Raw genomic sequence first — 25,605 nt, 5'->3', positions numbered from 1 at the left:
TAGTCAAATTACTTAAGCATACGTTACTGAAATAAATATTTGAACAGTTATTCAATTGATCTTCTTTGTGGTTGTATCGTCATGGTCCGCACCTTCGGCACGGGAGACCCGGATTTGATTCCTGGCGGAAGTTTATGTGGTTCGAATTCCACGTTAATTCACGTCTAATGTACCTCTGTGTTAAAAAGGACACTTTAACTAGAATCTAACGAACTAACTATTCGTAATTTAAACAATTACTGTATAATTATTTGTAATTTAAACAATTACTATATCTTGTTGGGATTGGTATATTCGATTATAGAATTTTAAAATGACTAGTAAGAATTCAACACTTCAAAAACAGCAATCTTGTTTCAATTAACATTTTCTTTTCAAAGATGGTTTCTAAAATGAATAAAACTACGAAGGCATAGAAAGTATTTTTTTATTAGATTACAAAATAATAAGTTTTAAAGAAATTCGTTACAATCGGAAGTTTATTTCCTTTTATGTCGATATTTGATATGTTCTATCAATATTTGATTTCTCCAATATCAAATGAAGTTTCTTCAACAGTGCAGAGTAATAAATGATAGCAGTACAACTGCTTTTATCTAATAACATCTAACGTTCCTTCTATTTCTCGTTCGATAGCTAAACATCATTCTAGAAACAGTTTGAGCAACTTCATTACTTCCTCTACACACGTTTATTAAAATGCTGAAATCAGAATTCAGCATTATAATTAAGATCTCTCATCATCAGATAAAATTGCTAAATAACTCGAATCATAAAAATGTATTTAATTAAATTCAATCTTCTGATGTAAAAGTACAGATTATATAGTGTGCTACGAAATTTCTCCATGATCCCTTAAAAATTACGTCAATTGATCATAAATTACCGTTGAAATATTGGTTTTCTTGTAATTTTTGTTTTACATCGCTTTATCACTACAATATTGAAAGCATTTTAATCCAGTGTTACCGGAATAATGTGATTCTATATTCTTTCAATATCACTTGATAAAATTTTTACTTTCTTTGTAAGTATAATTCAGAATAAGAAACAAATATTATTATGATGATCATTAATGCCCACTTTATACTTTCTTTTTTCGTAATTTTAAATATACTTAAATATGTATGTTTAGCAAAATCATCATTTTATAAATTCAAATATATTCTTATGTTCCATTGCTCAAGTTTTTCATATTTCCAAAATTTTCCGAAGTGTAAAATATATTTTTAAAACCATCATAATAATGAATACAAACAAAGAATGTATAGCTTCAAAAATATCTTTTTCTGATTATAAAATATGCAAATTTACTCATTATACATTATGAACTTAAGAAAGAATAATGCCACTAGATCAATAAAGAACAGTACCACTAGACCAATCCGATATTTTATATTGAATGCTTTTATTTAAAAAAAAAATAGTACCTCTAGATCAATTGATATTTTATAGTTGAATGCTTTTATTATAACTCAATGTCAATACCATTTGTAACATGAACACTGTCTTCAAATTCTTGTCTGATTTATATGTCCTAATCTTTTAGTAAAGCGAATCGCTTAATTGAACACAAAATTTATTAGCTGGTAGAGAAAAATGATTTTCTATTCTAGCATGTAATGAATTCTCGATTTTATTTGAATTTTATTTATTGTAATTACTTGGTAAAAAGTATGGTGTGTTGCATAAAATATTTCTCGTTGTTCAAATATTCTTATTGTTAACTTTGGTCTTTCTTTTCCCTTGACTTCTCACATTTACCCTGTCACGTACGGTAAAAAAATCACAGGATTTGACATAACACGAATCAAATGTATTTATTATTATTATTATTATTTTTCATTGATCAAAAATTATTGGAAGCAAATATCAGTATCATCTCAATAATTAAATTACTGGAGTTATTTTAAAATATTAATCATGAAAAATCAATTAAACGAAAGTTAGTAACATGTTTCAGTTTCCCTTATTCAAAATCATTTTTGTTTTTATGAGTCATCGTTTAATGTAACTACTTGTTTCAATGTTTCACACGGTGAACATCTACTTTTCTCAAAGTACTGTAATATTCCACATTGTATTGTAGTGTATCAGTAAATAAATTATCAAGCATTTAAATACAATTTCAAATGTTTAAAAATAGTTGGAAAAGTATTTATCCTTTACCACTATTATATCTTCTCCATTGTTGTATTGATGATAACAGTTAATCATGTTAAAAAATTTGTTACCACAAATTAAAAGTTTCGTTAACAAACTAGATGTTACAATTTAAAACATAGTTGAATGCAGCAAACTTAAAACATTAAGACATCTCATTTTATTTTATTTCAGCTTTAAGCTTAGCATTACAAGCAAGCATTAGCACTGGAAATATATCTATCAAAATATACTATAAAATGTCATAGTAACGGTAGATATTACACGGTAGCATTTTTGTTATATCATCATCTTTAAAATTTTGCAAATTTGCTATCAGTTAAATGACTTACTGATCTAATAAACCTTTTTTTAAACCATTGTGTACATAAGATTGACAAAAACAAAGAAAATGCACCGAATTATTAATAAAATTGCATTTGCACACCATGTTTGAGATAAACTGTATGTAACTATAGTGAAACCTGTCTCAGTCAGCCATCTTTGGCTCTCCAGAAAATTTCCTAAAGAAATTATGAAACAGAAACAGTATATATCTTTACCTAAAGATTCCACATACAGTATAGGAGTAACTAAACAAGAAACGAACATAAGAGAATTTACTACAATGAAAGTAAACAAAATTGTAATTATTACTTATAATTACAATTGTATTTCTTGACTTAGTTTTGCTTAATTTACAATAATTTAAGTTCGCCAGTCCTCTAATTTGGCCAACATATATAGTGGATGTTCAATCATCATGGCCACCCAACTGTCTCTTAAAAATTTCTCAACATTTACCATAATAAGGATTTGCATCAAAACTGTGTGAATCTTCTTTCTGGGTTTGTAGTTTTTATTTCAAGCCATAATACTATTTTTTTTTCGGTTATGAAAATATCACCTATTGAAAGAGATAGGTGATCAGGTTTTTCTAAACAAGATTGTATATATACCTAGTGCTATTATTACTCCATAAACTGATTACTAGTATAAGTTGGATAATTTCCGTGAAACTGACGGTAGCCAACAGATGCAGGTTTCACTGTACTTAGTTTTAGCTGTACTGGCAGGTTTCACTGTACTAAGATTTAGCTGTACTGGCAGGTTTCACTGTACTAAGATTTAGCTGTACTGGCAGGTTTCACTGTACTAAGATTTAGCTGTACTGGCAGGTTTCACTGCACTTAGTTTTAGCTGTACTGGCAGGTTTCCCTGTACTTAGTTTTAGCTCTACTTGCAGGTTTCCCTGTACTTAGTTTTAGCTCTACTTGCAGGTTTGGCTGCACTTAGTTCTAGCTCTACTGGCATATTTCACTGTACTTAGTTTTAGCTCTACTATCTTCTCATAGCACAACGCTGCAGTCGATATCTAAATGCCAGCGTAAATACTAAGCTATAGAATACAATCTGCTCCCGAAAACTGGTTACAGCATCTGGTATTCCAGTTTTGTACATAATGGTGTTTAACAGATATGCTTAACTAAACGCTAGCGTCTAGAAAGCCGAACTAACTTTAATCAATTATTGAACAAAAAAGTAAATTTTCGTTAGCAGAACATAGATATAGACAAAAACATTTCAATAACAGACGTATTTTGTTTTCTATAAATATATCTTCTTACTTTATCTTTCGGAGCTAATAAAAATTACAATATTAATCTTATTTTTCACATTCTACCATAATAGCTTGTATATGGTCCAATCATAACTAAGCAAACCTTTTCATCAATATAATAAATATAATGATCTTTGTTAAATAATACTGAAACTGTACTGACAGGTTCTTTAAAAACCGAAAAGATTACGATGAAATCAAGATGCAACTTTAAGTCATATAATGCACAAACATTTGTTGTAAGCACAAAGAAGACATTATAAATGATTGTGAGTGTTATCTTGTTAATACATAGTAGAATAATATAGCCAACCCACCTATTATTTATAAAGAAAATGAAACATTTGCAAATAGTTGAGCAAAATTTCAAAAAGTTTAAGAATACTTATATTCCTTTGTCGTTTGTATCACACAAAACACAAAACCTTCATTATTCAGCGTTTTGCTGTCAATAGCGAACAATCTACAACGAAAATAAATAAATTTATAGTCAAGAACACGTATTACTAAACCATTGCAAAATGCTGCAATAACTAATAGCACATAAATTGCTCTTACTGAACACAATAAAAGGGTAACTTGACTATCAATTTAAAGGTTGGTGTACTTCAAAGTATGTACCTACTACCTCCTAATTACTAACAAAATATTACTTTAAAATGTTATGGAAAAAAATTACGTGTCTTTTTTGGCCTAAAATGTACAAGTGATAACAAAAACTGACAACCACAAGTATTTTGTCATATTACTATATATATATATATATATATATATATATATATATATATATATATATATATAGATAGATAGATAGATAGATATATAAACTTATTCTTTTCTTTTATAAAATATATATCTGTAACTTTAAAAAAATATTTTAAATATTCTAGAATATAATAGTGATATATATAATTCTAAAAGAAAGGAACAATGTCAACACACAAAGATGTTCAATGTTGAAGACCATATATATATATATATATATATATATATATATATATTTTAAAGTAAATATTGCACAACTTTCCTTGATAGATATCACATATTTCTTATTCACTTCTTTTGTTCATAGCATTGTACTTTAGTATCACTAAACTTGCTTTCACTTCCTTTCGTAATCACCTCATTCATAACGTACCATATGTAATTCATTCTTAAGAGTTCTATGTATTTAACTGTAGTTAACGTTCACTTCCTCTTCTTACAAAAGTTACGTAACTTTTTATTCGAAGGTATTTTTTTTTCACCCAGTATTTTTAAATAAATTATACTTTCAAAGCAGAACAATGCTGTATTTGGCAGTGCTATTCACTCGCTTCAGTGGGCTGCGGAGGCTCTACCCAGCCTCCAAACGCTCTTTCAATTTCTTCAGCTACAGCTAAAGACAGGTGATCTTGATATGGAGCAGCTACAATCTGCATTTGAGACAAAAATTAATTAATTAATTAATTAATTAAGCGTAAGAAGAAAGAAATTAGCAAAATAAGTGAATAAGTGACAAAAAAATTTATTATGGCAAACTACAAAAGAAACAGGTGAAGATCTATTGGATTTTTTAAAAGTAATTCTTAGTCTTTTTTAAGCAATATACGTAACAGAGTTAGAAACAAAAACTAAACAATAATTATCAGAAATGTCAATATCTTATCAGACGTACAACTTTCAGTAAATGAAATAAAACATTAATAGAAAGAAAGTCAATTTAACGTAAAATTCGCAGTGAGAAACACATGTAAAGACTGACGTGAAACCAACATGCTTCGGGCAGATGTGTACTGTTGTTCAAAACTTACTACTTTTCTGAGATTTCTGTATACTTGCCACAACGATTGTCATATGATCTCCAGCTGTTTTAAAGATTTCAACATGGCATACGCTCTTCAGTATTAAATTTTATAGGTATATAAGCATGTTTGTAAAGTGAAATTATTTGATTTATATTCTTCTTCTAGTTTTTGTTATAGAAGTCCTGTTTTTAGCTTTCTATTTCTACGGTTTTAGTTAATTTATACATGTAATGTTAGAAATGCTCTTGCTCTTACATTTTTCTAATCTTAATGAAACGAGCTCAATGGTACAGCTTTCACCTTTGGTTCATGGGGTCCTTAATTCGATCCCAACTCGTACCAAGCGAGCTTTGTGGTAGATAAACGCCATGTGCGTGGGTTCTCTCGGAGTTTTCCCGTTTTCTCCCACCATTTCATTCATTCTCATCATCACTGTCTCCTTTAGCCTAGCCTGCATAACCATGGGATGTAAAGCTTAAATATTTCATTTCATTTTTCTTAATAAAACGAATTATAATTGCTAATATGTAATTCGTTTGCTTTTGTCTTAATAAGAACAATAAATATTTCTTTATGTTAAATTGATTTTGAATTTAACACACCGTTCAGCAGTGAGGCTCTAGGAGACGGGACCTACTGTTTAACGTGGAATCCGAACCACATGAGCACCTGCCGGGAATCGAACCCGGGTTTTCCACGCCATTATATTTAACTGACAATGTGGATAGGTATAAATATTCTATGATACTATAAATATGTAAGGGCTACAAGTTTGGTAGTTCAGAATCTTTACATGCACTACTTCCGAATAGAATTACTTGCATATCGTCCACGAAGGACTTTTAAGCTATAAAAATTGTTTAAAGCGATACATCGAATACATGAGAACAACAATGTAAACCGCTAAGTCTAAATGAGTTACACGAAATGCAATTGGATTAATGTAATTATCCACTGTTATTTTTATTCCCACTTCTCAAGATAAGCAAATTGCAGTCACACAATTCTTTTATTTAATATGTAACAATGTGTATCCATTGTAAATGGTTTAATACCATATCATTTTATTCATACATAGACTTAATACATCTTTCATTATACTCGTCGCATATTATTTGAATAAAAGAAACCAAATAACAGCCTTTCAGACTCTATCGAGTATTTTTTAGTTACTTGCTGCAAATCAGGATATTAAAGAATATATACTATTTAGAAATTAAATCTACAATCACGTCAGCAACCAAATGGTAAACGACAAATCCAACGCAATGTCTCAATGACCAATTATCATTTTTCTATGCATATTCTTAGAAAGGTTAATGTTTCTTGAATCATTACATTTTAAAATTTTTTGATCAAAACCCTTGTCTAGTTTTTAACAGCATTGATTCAAGAAACATTAACATTTTCTTCACAATGAAGGAAACGGATCAAAATATGTAATTCAACAAGCAGCGTAATCTTAGGAACACCTATGAGGAAGATTACAACAGTCACTGAAATCTTGCGTTAAATTTGCCGTTTACTAATTTATGTGAGCAGAAATTTAGTTTCAAATTATTAATATGAATATTTTTAATTATTAATACGTTATTAATGAAATCTTTAAGTTTTATGTCCCAGTTAGGCTAAAGGAGACGGTGATGATGAGAAATGAATGAAATGATGGAACAAAGAAAGTGGGAGGAAACGGGAGAATCCCAAGAAAACCCACGCACACGGTGTTTGTCCACCATAAAGTTCACTTGGCGCGAGCTAGGATCGAACCAGGGACTCTATGCACCAGAAGTGAATTCTCTACCACTGAGCTACCGCGGACCCTAATACGTCATTAAGTATACATATTATTGTAATTATTCTTGGTTCTTTCAGTTTAATTTTTTTACTTTGTTAAATTCAATTTAAAAAGGCAATACCTATATGCTTATATGCTTAAGAAATAAGTATAAATAAGCCTTAGCTAGTATATCCTAATCGATGCATATTACCCCACACTGTTATGTTTATTCCTTATTTCACTCAGTTTAGAGCTTTAGGTTTTAATTCTCTCTCCCTTGTTTTTGTCATAAAACATGAAGAAAAAGAATTAAATGTAACCGAACCTGAATTCCAATTGGCAATCCCTTTTCTCCAAGACCCATTGGGCAATTTGTAGCTGGCATTCCTAATGCGTTGAATATCATGGCATACGATGTACTGAAACATCTGTAATAAGTCTGGTTGTGATAGCCAGCAAACCTTGGGAATGTTGGGTAAATAAACACTCCATCATCACGCAGTAGTTCCTGGAAACAAATTAAATACGTTATTTTGTTATGACAAAAAAAATAAACATTTTGTTTCTGTCAACAATAATAATGAGAAGGAAATTGTAAATATTTTTAGTTGCCAGTTTAAAAATTAATAAATATGATCTGCATCAGTTTGGTTATTGTTGATTATTATTAGTAAATTTTATGAAAACTTCTTGTCATTTGCGTCAGTCTTTGCACTGATGCATAGTAAAAACGATACCCAAGTAACAATTAAATTCAGATGTACAATAAAATACCAGTATACCGAAATTTTGGAGAACTCCAAAATTAAGTTGTTCGAGTGAAATTTCGGTATATGAATTTTTCACTCTCGTTTTTCTCCTCAACCTTAACTTCCAGAAGAATTTCGCACTTTTCTTTTAAAGAAAACTGCTGTCATTTCTTTCAGTGCATATTGCAGTTAAAAAATTAATAAGCATACTAAAATATGTGTTGCTTTACGAGTAAAAGCTAAAGATTGAACGCATGATACGAGAATGATGTAAGATGAAAGATAATTAAACGAAATGGTAAATAAGAAATATGAATCGTAATGTTCATTACTTAATTTTAAATTTTGCCCTTTACTTAGCCAATAGTGTTACTTCGTGTATTGGAAAGCTTAACCACTTCCCGAATTAACCCAAATATTTACGTTTAGGGATAACATGTAAAGCTGAATCAACCCGAGTTATTACGGTCATTATACTTTTTTTTTTACGTTATTGTATGGATTAACCCGAAATATTGCGTCATGATAAAGAAAAGTACACGGAGCAAATATTTACATGTGATTCAACCGTCTTTTGTTTTGGTTTCCTGATTTACCACCACTGGGCAGTGTATTACTCTCATAAAGGTTTCATGTTTTTTTCAGTACAAGAGAGCTGTTCGCTAATTTTTTTCTTTCTGAAGAAGAAGTTTTGTGTTTATATTACGACTGCATTGTTCAGTATATCTTGCAAACAATAGGTAGTGATGAAGCAGAAAATTTCAGTGTTGTTAGTGTAATACAAATAGTAGTAGTGACAGTGAATTCGCTACAGGTAATTTCCTTTTTTATTTTAATATTTCCAATTTGTACCAGGGTAGATAAAAATGTAAACGCAATTTATAAATTACGCTGAGGACGAAACACAGAGGAACTGGCACAATGAAAGTCAACATGAGGTAGTGTTAACAGTTCTCTGGTGTTGTTACAGCGTAATTCAAAAATTATCTTCACTTCTTTGTTTAAATTCGTATTATTACTAACTTTTACATTGTATTTGCTGCTATTAAATGAAAATAGCATATATTATGATAATATAGCCATTATATTATGACATATTAACAGTATATGAATAAATATAGCATATTTTCAGCGTATATTTTATTTCATTCTTACATTTTTTTTTTTCTATTTTTCAGTACCCGAAATAACTCGGGATAATCCAGAAGGAGTTTTTTGAGGAGCTATAACTTTCGAACTGTAGTTCTGAATGACAATTAACATAGATCATGAGAGGTTGCTTTATGATAGATTTAAAATATGAAATAAAAAATATGACTTTTTTGGGACGTTTTTCTGCAAAAATGTAGACCAGGAAGCGGTTAATTAATAGAATAACAGTCATTGATTACTTTCAAATTGCAATCCGACTTGACTAATCGCGTACATGTATGAAAAAATGGCTACCATGTAATCTGAATAAAAAGAATGTAATAAGAAAAATATCTACATTATAAAACAGGATGAATTTTGATTATACTTTCAAAAAATAAACTTAAATATAGCCAAAAAGATTAAATTTTCATTCGTCACACAGAAAGTTCAAAATTTGTTAAAATAAAGTGCTTTAACATAGCAGGGGAAAACAAGAATTAGGAAAATTAAAAATGAATCAAAGGATTGCGATCTTGGCCAATAATTAGTTTTTGGATCAGGGGCCACAAAATTTTTGAGCAGACACTAGATTCAGTTTTCCTATTTTCTGTGGAATAAGCACATCATACTGAGTTAAGTGACAGTTTGGGTTTGGCTACTACAGTATATGTAGTTCTCCAGATATAAGCCGTACAATAAAATTTAAGATTGAAATATATTGGATCTTGGATCAGGGCCACAAAATTTTTGAGCAGCCCCTAGAGCCAGTTTTCGTGTTTTCTGTGGAATAAGCACATCATACTGAGTTAAGTGACTGTTTGGACTTAGCTACACTATATGTTGTTCTCCAGATAAAAGGCGTACAAGAAATTTTTTTATTGAAATATATTGGATCTTTTGATCCAAAAAGGGACTTCAAAATAATTTCGCAATTCTGAATATTCGCCATTCGCGGGGTTTACATTCAATGTCTATGAGGTATAGTAAATATATATATATATCCAAAGCGACGTAATAGCACTTGAAAGTATGATAGTACTTTTATGAACACGCTGTATAATTCTTGATCGCTGTTCTTCCGAGAATTTCTTCCATCTCATTATTAATGCTTCTGTTTAACATAGTCTCATAACAGTTATATCTATAACTAAGTTAATAAACAAATACTGAAATGTTTATCCAATGACAAATATAAAATTTTAAAAAAATGGCCAACGTACCACAAACTCATGAAGCAATTCAGCATTCAGTTGTGTGTAATGTTCAACAAGTCGAGGACTCATTTCGTCTGCAAGTTTTTTAACATAACAATATATAAGAGGAGGTGAAGTGTAACTTGTCATATGAAACAGGCATTTCAAGGTTTCCACAAATACATTTTTGGTCTCCTGAAAATAAAATATTAAATATTTAGTTAGTAAAAATAACATAATGATGTTTCCCATGCAAGCCTAGCCCTTCATGCATATCATGTTTTGTTCTGTATATTATGGGTAGTAATATATTGTACAAAGATATATAGAAACGTTGCATCTTTAAATATATTTTAAATTCAAAAATTTCTAGTTTGAGAAACATCGTAAATTTGTTTAAGTATGCACAAGTATAGGAAACTCATTTGAATTTTCGTTTCATTGCGCGAAACATTTTAGAAGGAATAAAGAGAAGTGGTACGCGTTGGAAAAAAAAAAGCGAAGTGAAATGTTTATCAATGATTTATCAATACTATTGGAAGTACTATGTAGGAAGTACATCCACACCTCCACAAAGATAGCTGAAGAAAGATGCACCAAATGATAAATGTGCTCACTAAAATCCTAAATATAAAATGAAATTAACGAGTAAATTCTGGGAGTGAACCTTTTTACTATTTTAATCGAAAATTTTGTCAGTAGAAAGCCCGAACTCCTAATAATTTAATAGTTAAATAATGTGATTTTAAGAGTCAAATCCAAATTTTCTAATTTTCAGCCTTACATAACAATTTCAGAAAACTATACACACACTATGACAATATTGATTTGAAAAATCATAGCAACAAAAGTTAACTCTAATAGCAGTTTTCTGTAATAGCTGTAAACTATCACAGTTCAATTTAACACGTAGAGTTTACACATTCAGGACAGTTCGAACAAGTAAAATGCTATATTTGCTTAGCAACTCAAAATTCTAATACTCATTTGATTTAAATATTGAAAGAGCTGTAAAGGTCTTATTTTGTTTTCCTGTCTCATATCCTGTCTCTGTATAATGAAATATTTAGCGAAAGCACTTACAATCAACCTTCTTTAGTGTTGTATGATAACATATCCTATTTTATAGTAAGCAATTTGTTTACCAGGCCTCTGCGCGATATATATAGTTGCCAAATGAATTATCCAGTTATTTTCAGATTGTCCAAACGTATATTATAATCTTAGTTATCGCTTCTTTCGGTCATATCATCAGAATCATACAAAACTTATTCCCAAAAAATATCTAAAGGAAAATAACATGAAGCCGAATGTAAAAACGCATTTACATTACTATCGTAACTGAGAAATGCAACAATACAGAGAATATTGGTAATAAGCACATATTGTTCATCACATTGTCTTCTGAAATTCATATTACAATGAAGTATGATTTTTATATTATTAGTACGAGTAGGAAATTAAATTTTAATTACAATTTACAATCAATGTGCCTTTTCCTCGAATCAAGGTTAACGTTATCAGACCATGAAACTAATTTTTGTGGGGGCTATTTTCTATAATTCAGTGGCGTTGTCAGATCAGTGACAACACTAGAGGGGAGCAAGGGGGCTGGGTTGCCTCCAATGGCATCGTTCACCCCGCGACTGCCCCCTCCCCTCCCAGATAGTGTTGGTAACCAGGATTATTTCATTGAAGACAAGCCTTCTTGTTAGGGGCTTAGTAAAAATTATTTTCATGGTGTAATTATTGTAATTACCAATATAATCAATTCTTGAATAGCAATTTGCGAATTAAATTTAAATTTACATCGCAATTTATAAGTTTTGTATGGCATTTTCGGAAGCAAATAAATTATATATATGTTTTCCTCTTTTACGTAGACACGAAATGGCAAATATAAACCAGTTTTGTATATGTAAAAAAAAAAACGTATATATTATTATTCTACGGATTGCTTAAGATGGTAACTAGTTCAGATTTTTTTCAACCGTAATATTATCAAGAAATGGACAGTTGGCATTACGTAGGCCACAAAGTAAATCTTCATTTTTATGGCAAAAACACAATAACTTAATTCACGCAAGTGTTAATTTTTTTTAACTTATATTGTAGCCAAATGCTACTTGGATCAAATTTATTGTTCTTTTTTTAAAAAAAAGTTGTAAATCGAATACCACTATTCTTTCGCCACTTCAATGAGAAATAAGACAAAGCAGCAAAAGAATATTTCTGGCTCAACAATATGAAATAGTTACGTAGATGTGTCATTTATTAATTACTTACCAAAGCTTCAAACAACAGTAGACAGAAAAGAAAGATGATAAGTTTTAGTTCTAATTTTTAAAAAAAAAGTAAGCTGAGATCTTGCACTTCCAAAGACCATTAAGGCACTTTATTTTCATTGTTATAAAATGTTGAAGTGCACATTGATTTTTTTGTCGTCAATTCTACAGCCAGTCTCTAGTTCATAGTACATTAGTAAGTGTCAGTGAGAACCACAAAGGAACCTAAAGGAAAACGTCCCGCACTTAATTTCAGAATTTGAAAGAATTATTCTTTAGATAACGTTAGTTTGTTCGAAATTAAGAACTTTCTACATTGATTCACTTGTCTATTGTGAGTAATTTTTCTTGATTCAAAAATTTAATTTCTTTTTCAGTTTTATAATACCCCTACAGTTGAATCCAAAATTTAAATTGTTCATGTCATCTAAGATTATCCAAGGAAACTACTTAGCAGAAGCTATTTATAATATGATCTTAATCATATCAATTAACAGACAAATTCTGACCAAAGCATATATTAACTAATAAATAATAGCGTTACAGTTTCGGCAAATTAACTTTGCCTTCATCAGACAGATAATGTGTCTGATGAAGGCAAAGTTAATTTGCCGAAACTGTAACGCTATTATTTATTAGTTAATATATGCTTTGGTCAGAATTTGTCTGTTAATTTATACAAGAAGTTCCAAAGCTAGAATGAGTGGTAATTATATCACTTTATGTGGGGAGAAATGTGAAGTATCGATTTAAAATGAAAGAAGAAACAAATTGTCATTAGTCTGAGGAAGAATCCAAGCATGGTTTTAAGAGTGGTTGTGAAACGTAGTATTTTGTTTATTAGTATAATTGCTCTCACAAAAAAAAACATGTTTTACATTTTCAGTGTAACCTAGCACTGGCGTCTCTAGCATGTAAAATTTGGGGGAAGGGACTTCAAAAAGTTATTTAAATGGTACTACCTAGTCCAACCTGTTTATTATGTTCGATTCCATTTGTTACCTTTCTGCTTACCTTATGATAACAAATGGTCCCCCTGAGATATATCAAGAACTCTGTTATAATCGTTTCACAGCCTGAATATTATATTCTAAATAAATATAATTATTATTATTTGTATGTTATCCTGTTGTTAGTAAATAAATCAAATTAGAATAAAGTATTGAATATTTTGTACTTCAAAATATTGGGGAGGGACGCATTCCCCTCGTCCCACCTCCCGCCAGAGACGCCCGTGTAACCTAGTGAGATTCGAAAGGACAGCTAAGCAAAATACAATGATTTAATTCAGATTATATACCTCTTCTGAAGTAATACGTCATGGAATTTATTCTAAAAGGTTTTGTAATTCAAACCACACCGTGTGTAAATATCAGTGAATAATGTTGAGATTAGATAAAAAGTTTTTATTTAGGTTTTGGTCTTTCTGTGCCCCCACCCCACTTCCCCCATTACTTCAATTTTGCCCCATTTGAGCAAAAATACTTGAAATGATGAAAACTAGCATCGATTGATAACCAATATTTCTCAACTAATAAACCTTAAATAAAACATATTAAGCAATTTGTGTGGATCTTTTATTTGGAGAGTACGACTAAAGTTTGTTAGACCCGGTCCCCGTGTGCCCGTCGTAGCTACAAGTCTGTTCAAGATATAGTGTATTGTAATGTAGGTTAAGTAATAGGATTTAGATTTCTGGGCTTTCGGTATCTATAGTCATTAAGCCCGTCACATATGAGAGATGACGTCCCTCGGCGAGCACACTATCTGAGGAAAGGGAAGGAAGAAAGAATTGGGAAAGGAAGGAAGTGGACTGGGACCTATAGTTAAGTACCACCCCGACATTTGCCTGATGTGAATGAAGAAAACCTCAGTCAGGATGACTGGCCTGAAAAATTTTTCTACACTTTTTCGACCGAGTGCCCTCACCGGGAATCGATCCCGGGACCGCTCGCACCAAAGGCGAGAGCAGGTTAAGTAATATAAAACTATTATATTCGGTATAGAAAAAGCTGCCCCACAAAAATGTCTCTTCTCCGCTTGCACTCCTATCCCCCAAGAAATTAAAGCTGGCATCGTCACTGTCAGGCCTGTCTAGAGGGAACTCTTGTGAAAAGGTTTAAAGTTCAATTCGTCCACTATCGAATTGGTGACTACATTTTATTATTATGTTTCATATTTAAAGAAAGGAAGTTTTTTATGTGAAAGATGTTAACATATTTGTCAATAAAAATGAATATTTGCTTAGAGGGTACAATTTCTCAAATCTTCGAAAAGTGTTGCCAGATTTCATTGCAACCTGCTAACTTGAAGAACACCATGCCCTCTTTAAGTTAAAGAAAGATGTTTTCAAGTAGTTGTTTCCATTTCAAGTTATTTACAAAAGAAACTTAATATTTGGGGATTGTCTTCTTTTTTTTTAATTTCCTACTTTACAACTAATATAAGTATGACTCGCATTAAATAAATAAATTCTGAACAAAGAATCATAAAATAAGTAAAAGTGTACGTGTATTTTCCCAATAATTTTCCGAAAAATCAAAATTACTGAAATGAGAAATGAATTTATCACCTGAATATCAGACAATTTATTATGTTGAAAGTGATTTAATAATAATAATAATAATAATAATAATAATAATAATAATAATAATAATAATAATAATAATAATAATAATAATAATAATAATAAGAAGAAGAAGAAGAAGAAGAAGAAGAAGAAGAAGAAGAAGGAGGAGGAGGAGGAGGAGGAGGAGGAGGAGTTAAAAATTGGATCATTAATTACATTATGTAAAGTCTATCTAAAGATGGAACAATTATTGAAGTTAGACACATCTCGAGTCGAAGCTCTCCTCTGAAGTTGAATTCCTGGAGAGATTACTGCTGTAGCTTCAGTCTAGCATTTATTTATTGAATGTATTTAGGATAGTATAATAGTAAAAGTCGAATTGCCATAATACAAATGTAACTGTAGTATGGAACAATGATTGTTTTAAAATTAACGTTGGCAACATGTAACAATGCTACTTTGTCCCCAGTCTGGTGAAATGTCACTCTGTCCCCAGTCAGGGGAACAACGTGAATTTTGCTTATTTATATACTCATTTACAAGGAATGTATGCTCCATCTGGCATCCACATATGTTCCCTTTTTAAACTAAGGACAATTTTTAGAAAAATAATTCTGTTATTCAAAAAACAAATTTTGAGTTCTTCAACCACCTGAATTTTATGGAAATTAAACCTTGAAACAATATTCTTCCCAAAGCGTGACGTGACAAATCCAATGAAACAGTATATCGTCGTGCAGAACACTGAGGATTCCACAAGATAGAGGTCCTAACAGCCTTCACAGCCTTTTTTATGATGTTCGAACAGTTTTCCATTGTCCTGGATGCTTCTTGCTTACTGCTGAATTTGCTGTTTCCAAATTCTCGACCCAGATTTTTATTGTGCGAGCTGACGGAACCTTATCATGACGTCGAAATTAAAACTGATGCCACAACTCTCGTTTTACAACTTCTAAGCGGTCATTATTTATTAAAAAAAAAAAAAAAAAAAAAAAGTATTTAACTGCAAATGCATGTTATTCACCGAATCCATGTCTACTTATTGACATTATTGCGGGAACAAAATAGCGTCGTTACATTTTTGTCAATATAAAAAAAGTATATCTGAAACACACAAATAAAAAAAAATCCCGTTATTCCACACCATCTTACGTATGCCAAAGGAATTAGTATTTAAGTGAGAAGAGAGGAAAAAAGCAACAATAACGCACTATTTCTTAAATATGGTAGCTTTAGTCTTTTTATAAATTAAAGAATTTTGTTCTATTATGCATTGATCATTAAATACATTTATTTTTTTAACGTAACACTGGAGATTGATCACAAAATATTACATGTAAAACAAAGTAAACAATCATTCAAAAACTATTATAGTAAGACTATTCATGGCTTTGGATTAATTGATTTAACAAAAGAGACACTGACCAAAGCTTAAAACTTTACTTTATTTTAAATTATAATTTGTAACTGTTTCGGATATCTAGCATATCCTTCTTCAGACACGATCGAAATTAATGAAAATACAGACATATATATAAATGTTGTTATAACAGAGTTTAAATTCTTTAACCGTCATATTACTAAAATAATATGACGGTTAAAGAATTTAAACTCTGTTATAACAACATTTATATATATGTCTGTATTTTCATTAATTTCGATCGTGTCTGAAGAAGGATATGCTAGATATCCGAAACAGTTACAAATTATAATTTAAAATAAAGTAAAGTTTTAAGCTTTGGTCAGTGTCTCTTTTGTTTAAAAAAAAAAAAAAAAAAAACTATTATAACAAAGTGTAAGTTTATACCTCAGAGTTGGAAGATTTTTGAAGTACATTCGGAACTCCATCAAGGTGTAACAGAATTGTCGCTGCTATTTCGAATGCCTTGTACAAATGTCTTATTCTAACCTGAAACAAAATGAAATAATTTTGGTTTTAGAAATAGGCCCGGTTTAACAAAACAAACTATTTTAGTGTGTATAGTAGTAAGAAAATCTTACCTTGTTGTAACACAGTGCAAATCAGCAAATGTTTTATTTCGATTATTTCTCATGTTATGGCATATATTCCGGAGCTTTTCCCAAGAAAATACTGCTAGTTTTCTGTTCTTTATTTTTCATGCATTTAACTAGCTTCTTGAACATCGATCGTAGAGTCACGCTGCAGATACAATGTAAGTAGAGTTAAATAAAGAAAACAAATTATGGGATAGTTGGAAAATGCTTCATGAAGTGAACTAGTGTAGTTTATCTAATTTCCGAAAACGACAAGATCGTACATTTCAAGATTCAAGAACGATATCATTATTTCTAAATATTTGTTGATTTTAACAGGAATTATTTCCTGTACTTTGTAAAAGAACTATATTTAACCATTCATTAATTCATTTAAGAAAAAAAAAATTAAAAAATTACAATCCTCTGTTCAAATATTCCTAGGACAACGTGTCAATGCCCCTTCAAAGTAGTACAATAATCATACACATAAATAGGACATACCCGATAGTCCTGCAATTATATTCATCTTGACATGTTACTTAAAATTATATTAGCTAATATCTAAATCACTTGCACGCCTCCTGTATTTCGCGAAATTCAGTCCTCTTTTGTTTACATTTAAATGCAGTTTTAGTTTTTGTAACAAAGATTCTTTCATAGACCTTTCAATGTTATTATTGGATTTACATGTAACTTTAGTTTATTTTATATCGTGAGCTTTACTGTTTTAAGTTATAAAAACCTTGGAGTCATTTCTTACATCCTTCAAAAGTTTCGTACTCTATTAGAAATATTTCTTTTGGCTTACCTATATAAATGTCTTCTGATGGAAAAAAAAAAAAACTGATATATCGCATTACATTAGAAATTGTCTGTAAATTAATTTTTGTAGCCTGTAAATTTTTTCTCAATATTATTTCCTAATTTTATCGGTTACATTTAAACCATGTACGGTATACTAAATATCTTTCTTATGTTATTATTAAAAAAAAATTTCTTTTGGTTTACAAATGTATAAACTGTTTTATTATAAATTTAAATGTTTTTTTTTAAACAGTAACAGTTCTTTCCAATATTTTTAGCTAATAATTATACTTAGTCATTCAGTTGTTTGTAAATTAACACAATCTTCAGAGATCTCGAAAACTTATGTGCAACTAAATTATAACAAGCATTTGCCATGTAAAATATTCCACTTTTGATAGATATGTTCCGACCGTAGGACTATTGTGTAGCATTTTCTGCAAGATTTAAGCTGGCACAAATATGTTTCTATGTAAATCTAGCTTTAGACATTCATTTCTCTAAGCTAATAAAACATTTTTGCTGAGTTTACAAAATATTTTTCTTCTGTTCGATTAATTTTTATTTTCAGTTATTCTGCATGCTGGTGAACTTATTAAGATTAAAGTTCTAGTATTTAAATTTATATAGTCTGCTGGTATAGTATTGCAAAGATAGCCTCTTGGAATTCTGCATGTTCTTTATCGTATACATTTTAAATATTTACCTATAGATACTTCTGAAAGATTTACGACACAAGCTTGATTGGATATTTTAATACCTATATAACGAACTATAATGGATTTCAAAATGCAATTGTCATTAACATGCATATTTTTTATAATTTATCTGTTTCTTAATTGAAAAACACGTATATTGGAAGAACGTTCGTTACAGATAAGAGTGCTTAATAAATATGGCACATACTATAAATAAAAATATAATTATTAAGAAAGTATTTTATGTTATATATATGATTTTCATTATGGAAGTAATTGTGTATTAAGTTGTACGTGTGTGTACATTTATGAAGGTTAGAGTAAGTGGTCTGTGTATAGTATCTTTGGGAAGATTTAAATAGATAAAAATATATCTATTAAGTACATATAAAGAGGATACATTGGTGAAATAATAACAAAAATGATTTTTGCCTAATCAGCAATTCTAATCTAACGTAACATGTAATTGAATTCGCACTTATAGGGAGAATTGGTGGGTTAAAAATCGATTGTTTTCCTTATTCGTTATTACAATGATAATGAACCGTCAGAGATATTCTAAAACTGGACACTGGACTGTCCAACCAATTGGTCATTTCTCATGCGTATTATCTCTCTATTTGTTTATTTAATATTCTAACTTAACTACTATACCTAGGTAGATATTACATTTTAACACATTAATATAAAGAAAACATTAATACAGGGTGTTTCAAAACAACAGCGACAACGTTTGGGAGGTGATTCCTGATACCAAGACAAGACAAAAGTATAGACCAACTTGGGTGCACAAATGCTTCCTTTCGGAGTTATAGGCTACCGAAAACATGAACTTTAAAGGCCCATAGCTCCAATACATGGGACCTACCGTAGTCGGGTCAAGACTTTCATTTAGGAACTGATATGTGCGCTCTCCAAAAATACATGTTTCACAATGCTGCGGTACTCACGCAACAATTTATATAGAGGTACTCCCAATGGTGAGTACTTCCAATTATATGCTCGTAGCCAAACTCTCTCTATATTGTTCCGTGACCGTAGAATTATGAAACATGTATTTTTGGATAACGCACATATTAGTTCCTAAGTGAAGTCTTGACCTGACTACGGTTGTCCCTAGTATTGAAGCTATGGACTTTAAAGTTCTTTTTTTTTCTTTCTTTCTTTTTTTCATGTTTTCGGCAGCCTATAATTCCGAAATGAGGATTTCTGCACCCAGATTGGTCTATACTTTTTGTCTTATCTTGATGTCAGGAATCACCTCCCAAACGTTGTCGGTATTGTTTTGAAACACCTTGTATAAAAATGTTAGAAACATAACTTATTGCGAATTTCGAGAATAAACCCTCATATAAATAGATAATGAATTACACACAATTAGAAAATGACAAGTTACCTTTTGAGCTTTGATTCCATATCTTTCTTCTAGATAATTTACCAACTGTCTAATTGCATTCTGAATTTCTGGATGAACAGGTAAAGTTAAGGGAGAGCCACCGTCGTCTTCCATATAATAGAATTTTATATCAGTCATCTTCACCTGAAATAATATTATTCGTATCACTGCTGACGTTTAAATGTGCAAAGTCTCTTCCACATTATTGAAACAAATTGTTGTACATGTGCGAATTCTTAAGTACATATGTTTGGTTTAAAATTTTTAAAAAATCAAATATAAACAAGAAATGTTAACAATTAGTTAAAATAAATAAAAACTTGTGTCATATTGTAACATTTTGGAGAACAAAAAGTATTTCAGTCGTTATGTGTAACAGTGTGAGTCGTGATTTCTATGTTTTTGTGATACACTTTCTCCACTGGAATCGAAATAACCAGCAACCATTAACAAATGCATAGTCACTGTTGGGTAGTGTACGTGAAGTAAGGAAGCAGTGGCCACATTAATAGAAGTATGGTAGAGTTTCATAGATTTTTTATATAATTCTAAAGACAAACAACATTTTAATGAAAATAAAATATAAGTACTTTGGCTTGAAATTAGGCAAATAATGCAAGAAGAACGGCCCCGGTAATCAAAGCACTTGAAGGCAAGGTTGTAGTATTTCAGAAACCAATCAAACAAAGAAAAACGAAAAGATAAGTAGATTTCTTGAGGTGAAGTAGAAGTCGTTTCTGAATACTAAGCTATATTACTGAATCTATGTGTATCTCAAGTTCGTGGTTAATTTATGCTTTAAAATCATGATCAGGACTTCTTTACGCAGGGCACGGCATTTGTCTTTTCAGCGTTATTTCTTTTCTGTTTTTCTTTATATATATATATATATATATATATATATATATATATATATATATATATATATATATATATATATATATATATATATATATATATATATATATAGGTCTATCTGTGTGCGTGTGTGTATGTGGCACTTTTGAATGAAAATAACATTTGTGTTTGTATCAATCATTCATCCAGTAATATTTTAAGAACGTTATATTAGGTTTAGTGTTCGTTGTAAAGGTGTAAAGTGTGAATGTCAAGCACAAAAATACAGTGTAAGTGTAAGTGAAACCAATTGTGCCACACATTTCTTTCACATAAAATATGATAGTGTCTCGCCGATTTATAATAATTTTCTATTTGTTCTTTCAAATGCTTGATGATCCAGATGATGATTACGCAATTGTCTTCTAAACTTACAAGGCGGTAAAAGACAATGTCTATTCGAGTTAATACATGTAAACAAACTACAGTAGAGTCTCGTTAATTCGAACTTGGATAATTCGAAATATTGGATAATTCGAACAGAAGTCCATTCCCCTTGAAAACTGTATTGAAAACAATAGTAAAAAATCGTGGATAAATCGAACTTTGAAGCTATGTTTTGGATAATTCGAAGTAAATACAGTTGAAAATTTTTAATGTTGGACAGATGTAAACAGAGGAATGCAGTTTTAACGTGTTTTCAGTTATCCAGATGCAGCCATAGGGAAGAGTAATACAAAAGATAAATAGAAAATCTATGTAATGATAAAGATGAAGGTGAGTTAGGGAAGAAGTAAAGATAGAGAACGAGTGGCAATCTCATCTTGTTTCAGAATTGGTTGAAAATTTAAGATGAATTATTGATAAAGACAACCAAATGTTATTAATATCGTATTCCACGCAATACATGAAATTCAAGATTTATTGAGCGTACACAAACAATCAAATTTAAGTAAATGATGTTTATGACTTCTTAAAAGTGAGAACAGAGTATTCAAATTGTTACTGGTTTTCAATTGTTTGGGCTATTCAATGTATGTTGTAGTGTTGTACGTAAATATATTTTCCATTGTACACGTAGTTTGAATTATGTGGAGTCAACGTCGTTTGTTAGTTTGCGGTATTCGATCACGCAAATAATAAGCTGCTTTAAAGGAAAAGTCTACACCATATAAATATGTTTCTGATGCACAGTACTTTGGTTTGTTTGTTGTTATATACTGTATGTGAAAATGAATGTTGTTGGATAATTCGAATTTTGGATAATTCGAAGTTTTTTCGTGTCCCCTTGGACTTCGAATTAAAAAGAGTCCACTGTATATAACATTTTAACACTTTCTTATCCAGAACTACATAAAATTGTTTGTTTACTGTGAATAAAATTAATAAATAAAAATTCCGCCAATCAATTAAAACCACAAGTTGAAATACTTTAACGAACTTCCGACTTTTCCTACTTTAATTTGAGTTTCTCACTCAACATGAGTATTTTCTGGTTTAATAATTGCATTTATTAAGTAGTATATAAAATTTATATCATGGTTTGAATATTGTTGAGAGAATATTCAAAATATATTTTATTAAATAGTTTAGAAAGTGATTTACAGAATATTGAAGCTCGTGAAAGGAAAAAAGGTATTATTCATTATAATATTCGAATCATGGTTTAGTCATGCACTTTTTTACTCTTTGTGTATAATTGAATTCGCACCTATAAAGGAATTAGTGTGTTAAAAAATCGGTTGTTTCCTCCATTCATTAATATAATGATAACGAACCGTCAAAGGTGTTCTAAAACTGGACACTGAATTGTCCAAACACGACAGGAAGTTGTGGTACAAGCCATGTTGTTTGAGTGAGAAAAACATCGACTTAAAGAGTAGGAGAGTGTATGATTAATCAGGAAACGGACTTGCTAGCCTAGCGGTTAACGCATCGGCATGAAGATTCTGGGTTCTAGTCCAAGTCCAGTCATGTCTTTTCCACTCTTTGTGTATCATTGAATTTGCAGCAATAGAGGGATTGTTGTGTTAAAAATCGGTTGTTGCCTCCATTCGTTATTACAATAATAATGCAATTGTCAGAAGTATTCTTAAAGTAGAAACTGGATTATTCAAGCACAACAGGAAGTTGTGGTGCAAGCCATGTTGTCTGAGTGAAAGAACATGGACTTCAAGAATGGAGAGTGTAGGGCCATTTAGGGAACGGACTGGGTAGCGTAGTGGCTAACGCATCGACACGGTACGCCGAAGATCCCGGTCCAGTCAGGCACTTTTTTACTCCTTGTGTATCACAGTATTATGCAGTTATAAATATTCTTTGCTTCATTTTTGTATTTTTAACAATGCGAATATTTTACTGTTTAGTAATAGCAGTAGTAATTGTTGTTGCTTAGTAGCGATACGGGAAGCAAGTTGTACATGTCTGATGAGGCAGATAAATTTAATGTTAGTCCAAAAATTGTGTGAAATATAAAACCTCGAAGGAACCATTTAGCTAAAATAATAAAAACTAATAATTTGGAGTTTAATTAATTTGGCCTATGACGTACAAAAGTTGTATTTTGAACAGCAATTTTTATGGTTTTGTTACTCCATCGCCCTTGAAATGTGAACTATGAACTTCAGTTCAATGATTTATCTGTTTTTGGAGGAAATTTTCTTCTAGAAGAGACGTTATTCATATTAAAATATGAAGAATTTTATCTCTATTGATAGTAAGTATATTTTTCGTAAGAAATAGCTTAGGAAAAGAAGTAACTATGACGCCATATTGAACTATATGAGACAACGGAATTTAAATCCAAGTATGTAAATGATAACCGTACGTAAATTGTAACATTTGGGTAATATGAGAATTTTGTCTTATGCATTTTTGTGATACTTGTGATGAATGAACGGAATTATGTAAGTGAATTCTTAATGAACCGCTTTGAAACTTAGGTTATTGATACCATACAAGCATATTCAATAGTTGTAATTATTAACATTACTAATTGTAACATTCAATCGTCTAACAATAGAAAATTTAAGTTAATTATAGTAAGAACGGCGTTGTCGATAAACGCTTTATTTCATGTACTATTTTCGGTAAGAATGCACTTTGAGCAGAAAAAGTGATTTTGTCACAAAATGTGGCATTGGAGAAAAAATAAAATCACTGTTATTTGTACATAATAGGTACGGTTCGGTTCGATTAGGTTAGGATAGCTTACTAATAGGTTCCTATGAATGTTCTGCGCAAAGTGCACTTTTGCCCTATTTTCTGCCATGTCTAGATAAATAGGAATAGCTGCCTGCCTTAATCCAACTATGAAGTTTTGGAATCGAACTTTCGGCTCCATACCGTACGTTAGTTTAGTATTTATATAAAATTTTAGTAATTTTATTTAATGTGATGAACATCCTATTCATACGAAATACTAATCAGTTCCAAAACATAATTGATTATGAATACAAAACTTCGTACCGAATCCTTTAATAATAACGTTTTCTCTTTCATTATTTTGCCTAGTTAGCTTTATACAGATTTTTAATTGTTTCATTAAAAATTAACACTTCATTAATTAATTAATAATTTTGTTAATTTTAAATAAATCGATTACACTTTCAGTTAATTCTTAATTGATAATAGTTGTTAAATAAATTAGTAACAACTAAAAATTTAATTGTTAGTTCTTTTCTTCACAAAAAAAAAAATCAAATGAACTTTCTGCTACACAATATATTTGGCTTATTTAAAAAACTTGTCAATATCAGTGTCTCACTTAAGAAAGGAAGATCTGAAGCGGGTTATAAAATATGTTCATAATTGACGTCCAGTAGGCTTACAGAACAACAAACATTGTTAATGATCATATGGTCATTCTGCCTCAGCCAGAACCCAGACTACGATAAGTAAATCACGAGTTCACTATAAACTTCCAAAAACATATAAACAATAGCTTAAATGAATTTGGTCACTCAACTGGGGGCCTAGGCTCCCCCGGCCTAGAGCTAGATCCGCCTCTGTCTAGGCGAGTGAACATGTTTACATCAGGATGAATGAACAGATGAGCAGACGGCTATATATTCAAAAATCACTTTCTCGGTATGTAAGAACCATGAAGCGTGTAAATCTATTTTGAAATCTATCGTCGCTCGAAAGTAAAATAGGAATACCATTAAGTTCTTTCGCTAAATGCTTCATCCGTTCTTTTTGCTGTCTATTCTTCTTCTTGTCCCTATCTGATGTAGCACTTAGTAAACACGCTTACATTTCTTTAGCGTGTGCGATATATTTTTAGTACTTTTCAGGTAGATAATAATAATATAATTAATCAAATGCTTTAAGTACTAACTTTGATTTATAAATGAGTAAATGCTATCACACAATGAATAAGTTAGGTTAAGAAATACACAATTTGTTTCCCGAGCATGACTTTTTATGAAAGAAAAAAAAAAACATTTGGTTTCCCAGGGTCGGTTAGCTTTATTAGAATTCTTACATTTCAAATGCTACTTACAGCTTTCAAATTCAGAATTATTATCAAATATTGTTGAACGTGCTTGAGGATATGGTGGCAAGAAAGAGAGGGAGGGGGTTAAGGAGGCTACAGTTGATGGACGAGCTAAGA

At 30.6% G+C, this 25,605-nt stretch overlaps 1 protein-coding gene across 3 annotated transcripts in view; it reads right to left on the bottom strand.

Annotated features, from left to right (window-relative positions):
• Positions 1-410: 410 nt before the first annotated feature.
• Positions 411-25,605, bottom strand: part of LOC145662995 (fatty-acid amide hydrolase 2-A-like) — a 286,215-nt gene continuing 261,020 nt past the window's right edge. For all 3 annotated transcript variants that reach the window (XM_081729105.1, XM_081729106.1, XM_081729104.1), the window contains exons 7-11: positions 20,154-20,297; positions 17,065-17,166; positions 10,431-10,598; positions 7,653-7,835; positions 411-5,178 (exon numbers count right to left, since the gene is read on the bottom strand). In XM_081729105.1, the coding sequence (XP_081585231.1) occupies positions 5,068-5,178; positions 7,653-7,835; positions 10,431-10,598; positions 17,065-17,166; positions 20,154-20,297 (708 nt within the window). In that variant the 3' untranslated portion in view covers positions 411-5,067. The remainder of the gene's footprint in view (positions 5,179-7,652; positions 7,836-10,430; positions 10,599-17,064; positions 17,167-20,153; positions 20,298-25,605) is intronic.

The sequence above is a fragment of the Thermobia domestica genome, chromosome 10 (assembly GCF_964235325.1).
Source record: "Thermobia domestica chromosome 10, izTheDome1.hap1.1, whole genome shotgun sequence".
Taxonomy (NCBI): Eukaryota; Metazoa; Arthropoda; class Insecta; order Zygentoma; family Lepismatidae; genus Thermobia; species Thermobia domestica.
Note: the sequence above shows the minus strand (reverse complement) of the source record. Positions and strands in the feature narration are given on the sequence as shown.